Source organism: Hyposmocoma kahamanoa, unplaced genomic scaffold (genome assembly GCF_003589595.1).
Source record: "Hyposmocoma kahamanoa isolate Upper Pololo Valley unplaced genomic scaffold, ASM358959v1 100021, whole genome shotgun sequence".
Taxonomy (NCBI): Eukaryota; Metazoa; Arthropoda; class Insecta; order Lepidoptera; family Cosmopterigidae; genus Hyposmocoma; species Hyposmocoma kahamanoa.
In genome coordinates this window covers 1,225,963-1,243,918 of record NW_020653200.1, presented here as the reverse complement: position 1 = coordinate 1,243,918, position 17,956 = coordinate 1,225,963, and the positions used below count along the sequence as shown (strand labels likewise).

Genomic DNA, 17,956 nt, shown 5'->3' with positions numbered 1-17,956 from the left:
TTATTGCATACACTGCAGAGCTGACGCAAGGTAAAAATATGTGTAAGGTACAGTCAAGAGCACGTCAAGCTGGACACTGAAACGTTGTTATCGTAAGTAACATAGATCCGAGTCTGTACAAACTCAAATGGCTTTGGTTGATTCCGCTCATTAAATATATACTCGATTGATTCCGCATAACAGTGAAAGTGTTGAAATCACTTTGGAAAAAATATATAGTAAAATTGAGGATACACACTGGTCTATACGGTGTGAAACCAAGATTGCTAAAAATGGTCACGATAAAAAAAAACAAACTTACCTCGCATGTACTTTACATATGCTAATGATCTTTTTTATATCCACTAAATAGAACTATCATTCGCCTTAGGACAGATTCGCATGATATACATTTTTCATATAAATCTTGAAATAAAGCCAGTGTTCAAGCAAGAGGATAAATTTTTGTACACCTATAGACTCTTTTTGAAAGAAATATATATTTCAATTTTTATCTTATTTAAATGGCAATGCGACACGCTCATGCTCATTAAAAAAATCTGCACACAAAACTTATTCTTCTAAGATATATTTATAAAAACAAAAGTTAATATAAGGGCACATTTAATTAAGGTTAAAGAATCACTAAGAATCACTAAGTTCTATAGACTCTCTAAAAGTCATTTTGTATATGTGTCTTTGTTACACAAAGGGTGAAAAATGGAAAACATTGAACATGTAATACTATGAGGTTTCTTCTCCTAACCGTAACCATGAAAGATCTAATAGTTCAAAGCTATGAATTTTCACAAGGCACAGATCAAGCTTGTCGAATCACTTATAATTAGTATGACCGCTCAGTTTCAAATGGTAATCTTTTCGATAATAGAATTGTTAGTGAATTTGAAATGTTTATATAATTTGTTAATTAACACCTAGCTATATAGTCTAGATGAAGCATTGAAGTTACGAAATAATACTAATACTATACGTAAATTACTTGTTTATTTTATTTATATATACCATTTTGTATTCGATTTTTTTGTAGGCGTATTCTGTGTACAGACGTATGAAAGTTTTTATCTGCGTATTTATCGAATTTTGTTTGTGTGAAACCATTGTGAAATAATTTGATGTAACCTACTTACCCTCCCGCTCATCAACGAACGACAAAAAGTTTTGTTTGAGAAATAGTGCTTAAACGTCTCCCGCGTATAGGAGTCTTTATGAGAAATTAAAAACGCTGTTTCAATATCGCAACATCCTTTATTTAAATGGAAATGAAGCTATATTTTAGGATGTAAATCGCTTATAGATAACGTTTCTTCAAACAAAACGCCAAGGGCTCTACAGGTCTTTTCGTCACGTGATGGAGGATTTGTGAAAAGCGGTTTCATTTCCAATGTTTGACGGCCTCTGTGGTCGAGTGGCTTGCACACCGGATTTCATGGTGTCGCCATCTCTGAGGTCCCGAGTTCGATTCCTGGCCGGGTCAGTGTAGACACTAACTTTTGTATATATTGTCTCTGATCTGGGTGTTGGTGGTACCGTCGTTGTTCCCGATTTCCGTAACACAAAGTGCTTTCTTTAGCTACTTAGTTTGGGACCAGAGCAACTTATGTGATGTTGTTTGATATTTATTTATTTTATTATTTATGTGTAGCAATTGCGAAAACCTAAGTAATATCCTTTAATAAGCAAACATTTTGCGATTATGGCAGAGACAAGCCATCAATAAGCAAAAATTCTGTGATTGCGGCTAGAGACGAGCCAAAAAAGGAAACATTCTGTTATTGCAACTTAGAGATAAGCCATCTATATAAGCAAAAGTTTTGTGATTGCGGCTTAGAAACAAGCCATCTCTATTTGATGTCACAGAGTAGGGCTACACCACGTAGGGTCCAATGCCTGGGATTCGAGTCTGTTTCAAAATCGATGGACCCCACGTATTTGGCATCGGTGCGTTGAGGTTTGCGGTATATAGGGCATTCGTAGAGCCTCGGGTCCTTGCCGGCAGTAGTGTTGATCGCGTAGATGTAGATAACCGGCATTTGCTCGTACAGCACTTTAGGCTTGGACTCTATCAACTTGCCTAATTTTCTGTCTAACGATGCACCTGGATAAAAAAGTAAAAATTTTGTAAAGGCAAAACTGAAAAACTATGTAGGTGGGTAGAATGTGTCTACTAGAGCTTGCAGAACCGGCCCAGTTCCTGAAATTTTGTTTCCCAACCGGTACCGAGCAGAACTCGGTACCTGGACGACGTGCTTGACATTAGGTAGGTTCCTTTCCATAATCGGTCGTACCAGGTCAATGCCGAGTATTTATAATCGCGGTATCGGGACTGACTGTACCTCAACAGTACCGGAATTTACCGGTATTTCGGGAACCGCAGATTCGTGGGAGTAAGCGTTAATTTACCTTCTAGAAAGAGTCCGTAGACGTAGACCCCCTCAGCAGGCCCTTCGTGCACGTCTTCACGGTTCAACTTAGTGATGTGGTTTTGCAGTACCACGGAATCTAACGCCCAACCTTTGTGACTTCGTGTCACTTCCTGTTAATTTAAATACCGTACATGTAATGGGAACACATTATTTCTGATGTTTTATTTGGTACAATGACATCAGTGACGATTAGTGTGGTGTGAATTAACCAGGGTTACTGCTGTTGAATACAAACTTCAAAATACCTGTCTCATAGCAGTGAGAAAACCCTGGGGATTGAAGAAGCCAGTCATCCAGAAGGTGGTGGGGCGACCGTTGCGCAGCCATATTCGGTACTGTTGTTCGCGTTCTAGCAGCTCCGTGTACCAAAAGCCCAGTGTAGCCGACTCCCAGGATACCTGCAAACCCAATTCAAAAAGTACCAATGTAACACGTATAACACGAGTGCTTTTTGGTGGCGAAGTTTTTGGATTAACAGTAACATTACTATCTTACTATTATACGATAGGACTATAATAGTGCAATCGTTTACATTCTGTGTTATCTAATTGTCAGGTATGACTTTTTTTAAACCATGAATTGGTCAACATGTCAACATCGAATTATCGGAGGTGGACTATCATAGATTGGTCGCAAGCGTAAATATTTTCTCGGTGAGATATATATAGGTACAGCGCTCCAAGCGGTCTTAATAAATGTTAAATTTCGCTATATGATACATAGTCGCTATATGATACAATACAGTATATTTTGGTTGTTCGCTTCGCCCGCGCGCCCGGGACGCTTATAAAACGTAAAAGCTAAATAATTAGAGCGTATTTTGTCATGACAGACACGCGGGTGCAGAGCGGCAGCCACGCACTCTCCCCGCGGCGTGAGTGCAATGAAATTCTTGTCGAATAAACGCGCCCTTACTGAGTCTACCTTCGCGAAAAAGCTTTTTATTTTCTGTGGTATTGTAATAAAATATTATTTTAATGATTTTGGGACATTCATTAACAAAAAATCAATCCGCATGAAAACAATCAAGCTGCCTAGCGTTATCGATGTGAAATTTTATCATAGTTATTTTTAATCGACTTCAAAAAAGGAGGAGGTTCTCAATTCGACTGTATGTTTTTTTTGTATGTATGTTACGCGATAATTAGTTATATAATATAGCGATAATTACGCGATAGTAGTAGTATTCGTGAACCGATTTTCATGATTTTCTTTTTTTGTTGGAAAAGGGGTACTTCCATAGTTGTCCCATTTCATTTTGAAGAAACCTCTATGGGTGGCTGTTCACGCATGAAGATTCATTTTTATAAATAGCGCCTAAATTTTACTTAAGGAGCAATTATTTTAATGGTTGATTTTGCTAATTCTCCAATTCAAGGCGTTTCTCTCTCAATATACTTTGAGTAGCGAGAACCGATTTTTATTATCTCCAGTGTCAAGTCCTGTATAGTGGCGAACTAGGGGATATTTCAAAAAAACTTAGCAAATAGACGTAATTCCACGTACTTTTGAGCTCGGTTTTTTTAGTACTCTGTACTGAGATTATCCATGTAACTAACCGTCAGGGACACGCAGCTGTAGCAGCTAATGTTAATAGCGACTGCGGATGCGACTGATCGCACACGACTGTACTCTACATACAAACAGTGGAAACAACTCGTTTTCAAAATTGACGTCGAAGAAATAACATACTTGTTATAAAAAAGAAAACGAAAACATGTATTTTGGATATATCCTTTGTTAAGAGATCGAACTACAAAGGGTGCGTTTTATTCATGCTATAATGAGTTACAGGAACATGTCACGAAATTTTTTAATTACACACGAATGTCGGTAAAATTCATACACACAGGGACACATCGATCACGCGCGGCTAGTCGGTCTCTTAGCGGAAAATAGCTTTGTCTCGAACATGTGCATAAATGTAAGTACCTTAAGCCACTGCGATGGTATCCTGGCATCATACATGGCGTCCAGACTGTCACGTAAACCCTGACTCATGACGATGGTCCCGTCAATAGCCAGTTTAAGGTTACATAACGTGGACTGCACTGTTCTGATTACGCGCTGAATGCGATCGATTTCTTGCCTGAAAACCACACAACACCACATATAAATAATTAAATAAATAACGCACACACTCAACATAGCCCCCACTAGGGAAACCCTGTGTCGCGGGAGCCATGGACACACACATAGACAACCACAAATTACACCCAAACTGACGAGAGAAATAATTGTAGGCCATACAAATACATATCCCGGCCCGGGAATCGAACCTGGGACCTATGCGTGGCAGTCCGGCATGGTAACCGTTCGGCCACGGAGGCAGTTAATCTAATATGGTTGTTAGTCTAAAATGGTATTTTTATTATTTTATTTATTATGAGCACTAATTACGTGTTTGCACTTCGCACAATTAACAATTTTTGTTATTTTTTTTTCAAAAAAATTTGGCATAAAACAATACATACCTCAAGAAAATATTCATAGGTAGAAAAGCACCCATCTTTTGAAGTGCTTCTTTCACTTCAAAACTAACGTACTGTTTAGGTAATTTCTCTAACATGTCTTCCGCTAATCTGTACACAATACTTTCTCTGGTCTCGCCCCCCTGAGAACCACCTTCCTTCGGTTGCACACTCAGGATTGTATCCAATATATCCTTCGCACTGTTGATTTGGTACGTAATATCAGCGTTACTGTGTAAACCAAATACTTCAGGAGTGTCCGTAAGGGGCAATTGATTAATATAGTCGATGTACCCTTGTAGATTTCTGGTTTGAGGCACTTTGTAGCCTTTGTAAAACTCGAAACCAGGTCTTAGTAACACGTCGCAAAACCAAACGTTTGTGAAAGTGGTCAGGAGCCGTTTGTCAAAATCATCCGTAACTCGACCGCCGTATTGTACCTCTCCAAGCATGTAGCAAATGGTTGGCCATGAAATGCCCTTCTTTGGATCGATTTCGTCGAGATGATTTTGTATAAACTGTACACAGGCTGCATAGTCTGCCTGATTGAACTCGTAAGGTATATTCCAGCCCAAGGGACCGAATTTACGTCTTTCCTGTACGATTGTATGCAAAAACGCCACAGCGTATAGAAGTGGCGGCCATTGAGGCAATGAAGAGTAATCTAAAGTATCCTGTGTGATATTCTGGTAGGTTCTCTTCATACTGGCTCGGATACCCTGAGGTGGTTCGTTAGTGAACTTTATAGCCATCTGCAATAACCCTATAGGAAAATCTGTATGCACTTCAGTGGTCAGCCACAGTCGAAAGGAGTCTTGAATGTGTTCAGTTTCTATGAGAGCGTCCATAGCTTCAACGCAGAAGGGTAGTGAAAGATGGATGTTTTGGAGTAGTACCCACCCGCCTTCACTCATTGAGTCTGAGATCATCTTTCTGGCTACTATTTCTTGTCCTTGTCCCATTGACACTGCTTTCAAAGCTGTTAATAATAATATTAATTTCTTACATGTAACGTTACGACAAAATTGAATGCTATCGTAAGTAGGGGTATCCATAAAGATTTCCCCCCGTCAAAAAAAAAAAAAAAAAGGTGTAAAACCAAAGTATACAATACACGGATGACAGTACATCAATGTAACCAATCATAACCATTTACGAAACTCAAGGTTTTAGATACTTACGAATTTCTTTGGCTTTCGCAAGAGCTCCGATCTGTGTGGAAGGATCAGAGCCAATTGACAATATACAAATGAGTGGAGTGCGTGGTTCTGATTCTTCCCAAGTCGCTTCTAAGTTTAATATCCGTCCTTCGCCATATTCTGGTCCAAGCGAATCTAGAATGCCAAATGCGAGGTTAATATAAAATTATCATAACAATACCTCAGGCTAGTATTAATAGCACTTTATAGTATCAATAATACAAATCGATTTAGGAGGTTTTATCATTTTATATGTCCTAAAGTTAGTTTACAGAAAACTGTATCTATTGCTAGGCATTTCAACGCCTTTAAAGCTAATTAGTGTCACATATAGCAAATTCCATCGGTAAATCTCAAAGGGAAATGATAACATCAATCTTACCAACGATGTATTTTCTGGCCTGTGACAATGTCCGATCTGGACTCCAAGATCTGATGAGAAGTAGTTTTCGAAATACGTCAAGACTTTCCTGATATCCACTGGGCAAAACTTCTTCTTCCGGCTTTGCTTTCTCGTACCAAATTCGCCATTCCTTCTCGTTTGATGATATCTAAATTTAGACAAACATATAAAGTAATAATTAAGATAAATAAATTGTAAATGATGAATTAAATACGTAGGTGTTACAGCTTCTATCTTACCCTACTAAGTACATCCGAGAAGGTGTTTAATTTACTGATCTCAACTAAGTTTAGCCATGTTATGTCTAATATCCATCTGAAAGGTTTCGGTGTCACAGCATTTAGATCCAATGACGCACCTCCCTTCACAAACGCCATGAACTCATCATGAGAAATAAGACCACGTTGACAATCGATCTTCATTGCCAGCATTAAAGTGAACAAAGCTTTATGTCTTTCGTACAAACTGCGTAATGTAAAAGCCCAAACTTCGTGAGTTAAATACTTCAATATAATATTGATCCTTTCTTCCGTAATATTAGTTTTAGTAGATTTTGTGATTGAGTTGTCGAAAATAGTTAAAAATTGTTTCAAAGAATTTTGATACATTAGGTTGACGTTACTCATTTCGACGATTAAGAAATATAAAATCGACCCTCTAGCTGCAACTGCCCGAAATTCTTCTCTCGCTTTTACAATTTTTTTTTCAGTGACCTCTGCTACTTTCAGTTTTTCATTCACTTCCTCAGCTGTTGTCTTAGTAATTTGCAATACTTGAATAAGTGCTTCGTCATCCACTAAAGACCCTTCCGAAGATGTTAAGCGACACAGTAAGTTACTTTCTAATTCTTTCATACTTCTTTGGTTTCTCATAACGGATTCAAAGAGTGCCACTCTTTCTTCTTCCAAGTCCGATTTCTCCATCAATATTACTCTACCTAACAACTGGTCTTCTAAACCTTGCATTGTGACGGTAAAGTCTATGATGGAAGTTTTTGCACTTATCTCAGGTGAATATGCGGGGTTTGGTAGCTTTGTAGTAATATACAACATGAATCCGGGCATCACGTCACATTCCTTGTCACCTACGATTACTTTCTCTATTGAACCTGATTTTATAAAGTTCTTTTCTAAAACGTTATCAATGACCGGGTCTAGTTCAACACCTACATCTTCAATTAAAAGGGGTCTTCCTAAAGAAAGGCTGTCTTCTAAATGTGTTCTAAAATATTTATGATTTAGTGACGTGATCTGGAGTTCGTTTGTGCTCTCTTTGTTTTTGATCCAATTTTTCCCTTGACTTTGTGGATCTACTAACAATGGATATGAACTAGCTTTGGTCACAATCAAAGCATTTTGCACCGACAAATCGTCGTTTGGAAGTCCTTGCAACGTCCATTCTGATATTGTTGCATTTTCTACTAACATGTTAGTAATATTCAAATTATCGGTAACAGGTATTTGCTTAGTTTTTAAGATTTCCATCCAGGTGTCGAGGAGACTGTTCCGGAATTCTTGATTATAGGGTCCACAGTAGGATAAGAAACCAGTTGCTAAAACCACGTCACCAACAAGTCTCCCTAATTGTTCCTTAAAATCCTTGCTCTGTTGTGTCCACCGGATTTTCTCGCCACCCAATCCATTGATGAGTGCGGTAGCGGCTGTCATCTTTCTAAGACATACGTTTGCAGCATCGGTAAGTTGTTGTTTTTCGGACACAGCAGATTCGTACTGTTCTTTTACTTTTCGAAGTGACATCTCACGTTCCTCCAGTTGCCTTTCTGCATTCGCTAAATCTTCCATGGCTAGCTGTGAATTTAATTATATGATTAGGAATATATTTTGCCTTCATAAATAAAATTATGCTAATTGTATATTTTAATATAGTTGCCTACTTTCAATCTGGCTTCTTGCAACATCAAATTGGCTTTAAGCGGTAACACTTCTTTGTTGACACTATGGAAAAAGGCCATAGCTTTAGTCCAAGATAGCAAACCAGCGACATCACCGCAAACTCTCTTCGCTGTATCCATATTGTAGTCCTCCATCTCGAAGTATGGAACCAAATGTTCCACCATTTCATTGTTGATTATGTCTTTTGGATAGTTTTGTAGTTGCAGCAAGAAGGTTGTACTAGCCATCATCTGAAAGGTAAATCATGGGTTAATCTTATGTAAATCTACCTGCTGTTGCAGTTATACGTTCCAACAGAGTATTATTTACCTTCAATGATTCCGCCCATGATGGCTTTGGACAAGGTGCCGCAGTATCAGGAATGAGAGGGTGGAGTCTTCTTTGGAACAATATTAATACGCAATCCATAATTCTCATAATGAGATGTGGTGGTCGACCCAGCTTTCGAACAGTAGCAATGTGTGCTGGTTTGATGGTATTTAAAGCTGCTTCGGCTTCTTCAAGAGCTGGTTTTGCGGCTTCTAATTTTCTCTCGGCTTTTTCCTTCTCTTCTGCTATATATGCTACCAGGGCCTCTGCTTTTTCTTTCACAATTTGCACTTGGTTCTTTACTATTTCCGCTTGCATTGCTCTTTCGGTAACTTCTGTTAATACTCGACCAGCTTTTTCAGATGCCAACGCTAGATCCTGTTCCATTACAGCTAAATCTTTTTTCAGAAATTCTACAGAAATTGACGCTTCTCGCAATTTTTCTAAACCGGTGTCCATTCGTAGTGCTCCGTCCCCAAGTTCTTTCTGTTTCATTTGATATATTGTCTTGTATCCTCCGATGAAGCTAAGATATGATTTCGGAGTAACATGAGACGACCGACGGAATCTTTGGAAGTATTCTGCAGACACTGTAGATACTACATCTTGTATCGTTCCGAGTACTGTTACGAGTTCTTTTTTCACTTCTTTAGTGCACTCTATTTCGAATTCTGCGAGGAAATGGTCGGCTACTGACACAAGGGCATCTTTAGGCCAAGGTTGAAACCAGTCAATGGTGCAACCAGAAATTAGAGCCGGGAAACGTTGTGCTCGAGATCTAAATGCTTCACTTACCTGGAAAAAAGATACTTTAGTTACTCATTTCACATTTAAACTAGTGTATTTAAAGTGTATTTATCGAATTATAACTTACAGGGGAAAAACAAAGTACAACATGTAAATTTTGACAGGTTCTGTTCAGGAAATATTCCATCACAAGCTCATTAGTCAATGTTCGTTTCTGGTTTTCACGTTTCATAATAGGGGTTAACTCCGAAATGATTTCCTGTTGCTCGTCCTTAGTAAATAAGTTGGAAATTACACCAGATGATAATATATTATTTAAGTATTCTAAGAATCCTTCTTCTTTGATGTCTAAATCGGTAAAGATAAACGTAGTTCCTTTTCCTTGCACTCCGCACGATCTATATAGTAACTTGAGATCTTCAAGAAAGTTACCTACGTTGTAAGATCTGGTTAAAGCAATTTGGAAAGAGCGATACCCAGCGATGAATGTTGATAATTTTGTTAGAGATTGTTTTCCTGAACCACCGACACCTACAAGCATAACGTTTCCTCGTGGATGCCTTATAACTCTTGAGATCTTTACTAGATGTAACATAGCATCAGGGAAGAAAACCAAATCCATGCCGGATCCTCGAACCATCTCGTTAAATTGTGATAGAAACATTTCCAAACGATCCCGTAATTCGCTATAGTCAAAAACAGGCTCATATACTTTGGGTAATTCCATGTCCGCGTCTTCACCTTCTTCCCCAGTCGGCTCGGGTGCATCTCTGTAAAATTAATCGAATTAGTAAATGCGCAAAAAATGCATGGTTACTTAATCACACGAAACATTACCTCATGAAATCAACAAAAACTGGTTCCTTTTCCATCATTTTTTTGTATTCAACTCCTAAAATTCCTTCTACAATGTCATACAAAGATTTATTAAACCAGTCTTTATCCGTTTGATGCGTGAATCTGTCGGAAAACACCCTTGAACATTCGTGCTTCCATAGCAGCATGAGACATTTTTCTGATTCAATCACAGTCGGCAGGGTTCCGACCATTCCTTGCCAGACTCTTGAAAGATCTCTCAAGGAAAACACGTAATGGAATTTCGCTGGAGTAGGTAATAGATTTAGCCTGGTTCGCATCCACAATTCCCTAGTCAATGGTATTACTTTTTTTATAAGATTCCTAACGTCCACAGTGAAACCACGCTTAGCATTGTAATGACCTTCGCCGATTACTTTGAATATTTTGTCAATAGCATCATTGTTGGGAAGTGGACAGTTAAAGATTGCGAACTGTCGCTTAAGTCGAGCTGGTATATCGTTTCGACCACCACCTAAAATGTTAATTAAAGTTTAGCGCATTTTATTAAAAGCTACACTTGTTTTAAAATTCTTGTGTTACCTATAATATTTTACATTATGTTACTTGTATATATAATTATCCTTCACAGTATTCAATTTATTCACCATTATTCGATGTACGGTCTAGACATTTCACTAAGTGGCACAATTTTATATATCTATAACATTATACAGTACCTAACCTATCACCTTACCTGGTTGTCCCATAGCGGCTAAAAATTGTATGTCTATAATAGTTGTAAAATCTCCGGGTTTCTCTAAACTGTAGAATCCTCCCATACACATGGTTTGTCTCACAATTTCATTTGTGATTTGATCACCCCACTCATTGATCTGGGGTAGGTTGATATCATCAATGAACACCAGCATCTTTTTTCCGCCAGGAGGGCCAAATGTCATGCCACTACGTTTCTCCACATAACTTTCTATAGTTTTTTGAAATTGGTAAGGGCTGGTTGCCGACGAAAAGTTAAATGACCTGCCCATAAATTGTTCGGGGTTTGCATTTTTCATGTACGCCTTCATCATAACTGTCTTGGCTGAACCTTGCTCTCCCAAAAGCAGCACTGCTTTCCCTTGTTTCGCGATGCAATGTATTAGGTAGTTTATTCTAACGTTATCCACGATTGGGACCAAAATGCTGGAATAATCTGGAGTTGCTGTATCAGGGTAAACATAATTCGTCACTAAATCATCCCATAACTCCCATTTGCCTGGGTGCTTAACGTAAAAATCGAAAACAATACTGGGTTTATTGTTGGGATGTTGTGGCATATCTAGTACTTCAGAGAAATTGGCTTTCAAGTATGTGTCAAAACGGATTCTATCTTTCGTTTCTAAGAGAGAGCCGAAACCCCATATAAGAGTGAAAACGTAGATTTTGTGTAAATGTTCTGGAGTAAATAGAACTATTTCTTCGACTTTTTCTTTTTCTTCATCTTCGTCAATGTCGCCATTGATTGACTTGCCGGCAGATGGTTCTTCGGGTATTTCGATCTGCGGCGGTACTAATCCTTCGAGGAGTTTTAGCATTTGTAAGATGATGTTGCTTTGGAGCACGCGCATGCTGAAAACTAAGTTCTGTGTGCACCACGTGTAAACAATGGGAAATGTTTGTTCAAATAGATCTTCGAAAATTTCGTTTTCTCGTGACGAGCGAGTCTTAAGCCATGCGCGGAGTACTGAAAGATACAGTAACGTTACATACCAGCATAATAACCTACCCCAACGTTAAGTGCACTGTTACGCAATAAATACCAACCTGGGCTCCAATCTAAGCCGGAAGAACTCATATATACCATTCCATTACGAGACACCGTAGCCGGAGATGCATTATCAATGTTTTCTGGTTCGAAAATAATCTTTGACGTTGGAGACATAGTCAGTCTATCACCATTGGCCAATGTCAGTGTTTTATTATCATCTAGGACAGAATTCAAGTTTTCGATCCATATGCTGTCAACTGGCCCATCGAGCACCAACCAAATGTGCTCTCCGGTTTTGATCTTGAGAGTTTTGCGCCAGAGAGCTGAGAAAATTCCGTCAGTCCAATCGTTCGTCGCAACGTCGAGGCGTCCAAACATTTGTGCTGCTGTTATAGCTTTAGGGTTCATACGCATCTCTCTGTAAAGTTTAAAAAATATGTAATTAACATTTAATATGGGTGTACTACGTGAGTGCGAATGCCGATTGCGCGAATGACGATAGCGCGAAGACGGTTGCGCAAAAGCTTAAATGCGCGATAGTTCATTTGCGCGAAAGTTTGAATGCGCGATAGTTCATTTGCGCAAATGACGATAGCACGAAGACAGATTGACTCCCATGGCTGCTGGTTGTTGCAATTCTTTGCAATGAAAAGCTTTCATAATATACTATACGTTTACTTTTGTAAAAGTTTATTATGGTGTACTTGCAACATTTAACGTGCTTTCCAGCTTTCGCAAACCTGTATTCGTGCTATCGTCATTTGCGCAAATGAACTATCGCGCATTCAAGCTTTCGCGCAAACGTCTTCGTACTATCGTCATTCGCGTAATCGGCATTTTAACTGACGTAGTACACCCAATTATCGGGTATCAGGGGGTCTCCCGTACCCCGTTCGACATCCGTCCGAAACAAACACTGTCAAATAAGTAGTACTCGACCAAATTAAAAGTAGAAGCTTCATTCGAATCATGTGTTTTTAATTTAGTCGCGTATTACTTATTTCATAGTATTTGTTTCGGACGGCGAACTAGACTACAGGGCCAGGAACAAGCCACTACCGCAACATTTTTCAGCTTGTTACCTGTGAGGATCTTCCACTTCTGATAATGCATTCATGAGTGTGTGAATGCAGGTGGTTTTGCCGGCGCCGGGAGGACCGAGAGTCATGATGCCGTGACGCACGCGCTGCGTCTCGTATAGCTATCGGTGAATGTGGATACAAATACAAAACAAAATCATATAATATGAATCATAAACTTACTTAGTACGTACGTATTTCATAAACGTGACTTTGCAACCAACATGCACTTTAACTTATATAACAAACTTCATAAACGACCGGTCACCTGAATAATTTTGAGGATCCATGGTGCATGAGAAATGAGTCCTGTCTGTTCAACTTGTTTCCTTATACCTTCTTCCAGCTCGGGATACGTAGTCTTTTCCAAAGCCTGTTATTCAAAACATTCTTAGATGAATAAGGCAAGAATAATGTGGGTGGCTTTCTGTTAACGATAATCTAACTACTACAATTTACTGCTATAAATTAAGGCTTCCAAAGTACTGAATGTCGTGGATAAAGACGTAAGCACATATAGGAAAGTCTTTAGTAGTTTAGCTCAGGGCTGGGAAATACTAATTGCTTTCTATGGAGTAATTTAACCAACTTGTTGTTAGGTATTCTGCGCTTTCACACAAACCTGATTAGGGAAAAGATCAGCGACTAGTGATATGAAGAGAGGTTCGTCTTCGTCAATTAACTTGGATAAATTCATGTCTCTGAGTACACGCATCACTATGGTGCTCTCGTTGTCTTTGGAGTTGACTCTTTTTACGGCCCCTAGCGTCCGCAACACTGAGAGGATGTTTCGAAGACCAAAATCGTAGTGCACCTGTGTCATAAATAGGTTATGTAAATTCATTCTTACCTCAATGTTTTAATACGCTTCATCATTGTTAATAATTGGACCAGTCTTCCACAATGCAAGTAAGTAACAGTCAGCGTCAGAGAAACCTGACAGGTGTAGAAATCTAATAATTAGGGTCGTAATATAATAATTATAATGAAAATAATTATTTTAATTCCCATAAGTATAATAATTGACCGTCTTTTTGTATTTAGTTTTAAGTTTCTATAAGTCTCGAAAACGAAAGTAATAAATGGTAAATAAATGAAATCCGTGACAGCAATTAAAATGTCAATTAGAATTAAGTAGGTAATATAAGATTCCGCTTTTTAAACCACTGAGTAACTATAAACTCGCGTGAGGTGTTAAGATAAAAAAAACTCGAATAAAGTTTCTAAAGGCCAACCTCGGGTTCAAAGTTATGGGAAGATAGTTACAAATGACGCAGATTTACTTTTAAATTGGGCTTATTTCTAGTAACAAATTGTCTCATGGGAAGACTTCCTTGCCCTATAGGATTCATACTGTTGGGTAATTTTCCGAATAATTTAAAATGGTGAAAATTTTTCCGGAAAAATTCCCGGAAAAAAATTTGAAAAATATAATTTCGAAGGCTCATATTATGTTCTACGCTTATAAACATGTTTTGAAGTTTTATTTAGCGAGTATTATAAAATAAACGTGTTTAGGCGAAAGCCACATAGAAGAAAAATATGATTTTTTCAAAGTGGATATTTTTCCATGACAGAACAATAAGCATTCATTACCTGCTTCGTAAGTTGTTCTTCACAAAGTTTGTACAAAGTGTAGAACTTTCTCGCAAGCGTGATATTTTCGAGGAAACCGCACGAGGCCAATTTCACTCTGATGATGATCTGACGGTCCGGAACCATCATGGCGACAGTCCGGAATTGGATCTTGAGATTTTCGGGAAGTTCTTTACGACCAGCATAGCCTGGATTCTAGGAATAAAAATCACTGTTATATATATATATATATATATATTGCAGTGCGTCTATTAATTATATAATTTGCTAAATCATGAAATTTTTCAGATATGTAACGTAAACGTTTGATGATCTCCGTGGTCCACTCGGCCTACACACCGGTTTTCATGGTGTCGCAATTTCTGAGGTCCCGGGTTCGAACTCCGGTCGGGTCAATGTAGAAAAACTAACTGTGGTTAGGTTGTGGTTTGGTTAGGTGTGCATGCTACATCGTCGACCACATCATCATTTACCATCAGGTGAGATGGAGGTCAAATGCGCACTTATTTTTAATAAAAAAAAACTTTTCTATATTATTTCGGGTGTTTGTGGTACCGTCGTTGTTTCCGATTTCCACAACACGAATGCTTTATGTACTTACTTTGGGATCGAAGCAACGATGTGATGTTGTCTATTATTTACTATTTTATTTATAAGAAAACCCCAAATTTAGTGTAGACCCATCGGTGGAATGAACATTGGTTGGTACCGTACAATTGTCAGCAGTGGATCATAACATCGAAGTTTTCTGTAACTTGAGTCCACCTTCCCCTGATATTAACGCACACACTAATAGCCATAGAGCTCCTTGTTAAAGAGTTCCCCAGGGAAGTACTTTAGTACTGTCAGCTGTAAGGCGGCAGAATAAGGTAGGGTGGCAGTACTTCCCTGCAGGCAGTAATGTGAGCTTTGCTGCGTTCCGGTTTTGAAGGTGCTGGTGAGGGGCTCGTCAACTTACGACACAAGATGACGGGCCCAGCGACAGTGCCCCTCAGATCTTTGTGTTAAAAAAGCTCTGTGTGCCGCTACAACTGTTATGGACAGGGGTGTTACTTTGCACCAGGCGTTTGACTTGTTCGTTCTGTCACTTGATATTATAAATAAAATCCTATATTAGTTCAGGAATCACCACATCGCTCTCTACAAATAAATTTTATATAAATTTCAACAATTATAACAATCTTGGTAGACAACCTGTGCAATAGTACATATAGTACAACAGTACTGTACAATACTCTGTACAATAGTACAGGCTGCCTGAGTACTAAAAGTACACGTCTTTACTTATTGGTTAAGGCTGCATTCAAGTCATTAGATGTCCAACCTCAGCCCGATCGGATAGACTGTGTTTCCAGTTTTAATCCTTCTAACGTTGTGCATGGTAGCACCGTCCATGTTAAGCAAAAAACTTTACACATTTAGGCCGCGCATCTGTGTACGGCAGGTTAAAGGTTGCCTTAATAAAAAGCAGTCCTGTATTACTAAATGTAGTGATTGCTGCTTTTTTTAATATTATCAAGTGATAGGTTGAACAAGTCGTGTGCCTGGTGGTAAGTTACACGCCCGTCCACAACTGTTGCTGTGCCACTCAGAGCTTTAAATCACAAAGATCTGACGAACACTGCCATTGCGCCTGTCACCCTGAGACATAAGTTGACAAGTCCCGTGTGCTTATAACTTCACGAGCACCCTTACCCTTCAGAACAATGCAGTAATGATCACATTACTGCTTGGCGGCAGAAATAGGTAAGGTGGCAGTACTTCCCTGGACGAACTCTTTCACAAGGAGCTCTATTGCTATTGCTAGATTAGGTAATACGCATTTCCATGACATTTTTAATTCCCTGTCTATAATAATTTCATATTTTACTGCTATATGCGGCCGCAGGAATCATATACTAGCACTGTCTCTCCCGCCGCCCCAAACATACTAACGCGTGACTCTATTCACGAAGAACCCATAATAATGTATTAAAATAATTAATAACAAACCATAGTAATAAAGATGCCAAATTCTGGGCACATCTCGGAAGTGTCACCGTCGGTGAAGACGAAGGTCTTTTTCTTCTCTTTCTTGGCAGAGAGAACTACGGCCACCTGCTGTGCGGCCACTGATAAGACTGGGAGCTCGATGCGGTTGAACTCGTCGAAACAGCCCCACGAGCCTGATTGTGCCAGCCCTTTGTAGATACGACCCAGACCCCTGACAAATAATAATATAGGATGAAAGAAAAAGTATTTCCTAATTAGTAATAAATTTGAATAAAACCTGAATTACGGCGAAGAAAATTGTAGTCATGGCGCTTGCACATTCTTGTTGCCGTGTGTGAGAGATTTTTCATTTTTTTTGTTACTAAAAAGTCCGGACTTTCTTGCAAATGTCAAATTTCGGAATGGTAACATTAATTTGACCGCGAATACACATTTCTATGCGCAATGTATGGTTTGTAAGACTGTGGTTAGTGTTGACTATTACGTGGGAGTGTGATAGTATAATTTATTTATTTGATTCGTTAATACCTGTAGTCCATTTGATCTGAGCAGTTGAAGACGACGACATACTTGGCGAGGGTTTTGCCCATGTCCTTGACGGTTTCTGTCTTGCCGGTACCGGCTGGCCCACACGGCGCGCCTCCCATACTCATTGCTAGGGCTTGGGCCAGCGTTATGTAGCATCTGTAATTAGGAACATTAACTGTTCTCAAGCTACCGTAGTTTTACTACAAAAATTACAGTTAATATGCAATCTACGACCTCTATCAGACCTTATGTCTGAAAATGGTTAATTTATGTTAGAATAAAGGCGTTAGCGTTGTAGATCTGTGAAAGGAAGGTTAATAAAGACCGACGCAAATAATAAGAATTTTATTTAAATGGCAAATGTACATCAACATTTTAGTCAATTTAACCCAAACCACAAGTTAATATCTTGAATGAGGATTTCATATCTTCTTAATATGAATATCTGAAAACTATCAATTTTTAATTATATTTACTTAACATATGCGAGACTTCAGATTCAAAACCGAACTTCATGTTAATTTTAGTAACAGTTCAGTTTAGTAACAGAGCTCCTTGTGAAAGGGTTCGTCCAAGGAAGTGCTGCCACCTTACCTATTTCTGCCACCAAGCAATAATGTCAGCATTACTGTGTTCCGGTTTTGAAGAGTCAGGGAGTTGGTGAAACTACAGACACATGGGACTTGGCAATTGTTTGCTTTTAGTTCTCACGTGTTTTTTTATTAAAGATTTT

General features: G+C 38.7%; 1 protein-coding gene across 1 annotated transcript in view; it reads right to left on the bottom strand.

Annotated features, from left to right (window-relative positions):
* Positions 1-1,260: 1,260 nt before the first annotated feature.
* Positions 1,261-17,956, bottom strand: part of LOC113229000 (dynein heavy chain 5, axonemal) — a 127,313-nt gene continuing 110,617 nt past the window's right edge. Inside the window, exons 31-50 of the mRNA XM_026462472.1 lie at positions 17,224-17,379; positions 16,696-16,906; positions 14,704-14,898; positions 13,730-13,921; positions 13,376-13,480; positions 13,111-13,229; positions 12,085-12,446; positions 11,018-12,004; positions 10,303-10,795; positions 9,593-10,235; positions 8,719-9,513; positions 8,391-8,639; positions 6,736-8,304; positions 6,476-6,644; positions 6,076-6,228; positions 4,898-5,873; positions 4,356-4,512; positions 2,669-2,821; positions 2,401-2,533; positions 1,261-2,095 (exon numbers count right to left, since the gene is read on the bottom strand). Of these exons, the coding sequence (XP_026318257.1) occupies positions 1,842-2,095; positions 2,401-2,533; positions 2,669-2,821; positions 4,356-4,512; positions 4,898-5,873; positions 6,076-6,228; positions 6,476-6,644; positions 6,736-8,304; positions 8,391-8,639; positions 8,719-9,513; positions 9,593-10,235; positions 10,303-10,795; positions 11,018-12,004; positions 12,085-12,446; positions 13,111-13,229; positions 13,376-13,480; positions 13,730-13,921; positions 14,704-14,898; positions 16,696-16,906; positions 17,224-17,379 (8,071 nt within the window). The 3' untranslated portion in view covers positions 1,261-1,841. The remainder of the gene's footprint in view (positions 2,096-2,400; positions 2,534-2,668; positions 2,822-4,355; positions 4,513-4,897; positions 5,874-6,075; positions 6,229-6,475; positions 6,645-6,735; positions 8,305-8,390; positions 8,640-8,718; positions 9,514-9,592; positions 10,236-10,302; positions 10,796-11,017; positions 12,005-12,084; positions 12,447-13,110; positions 13,230-13,375; positions 13,481-13,729; positions 13,922-14,703; positions 14,899-16,695; positions 16,907-17,223; positions 17,380-17,956) is intronic.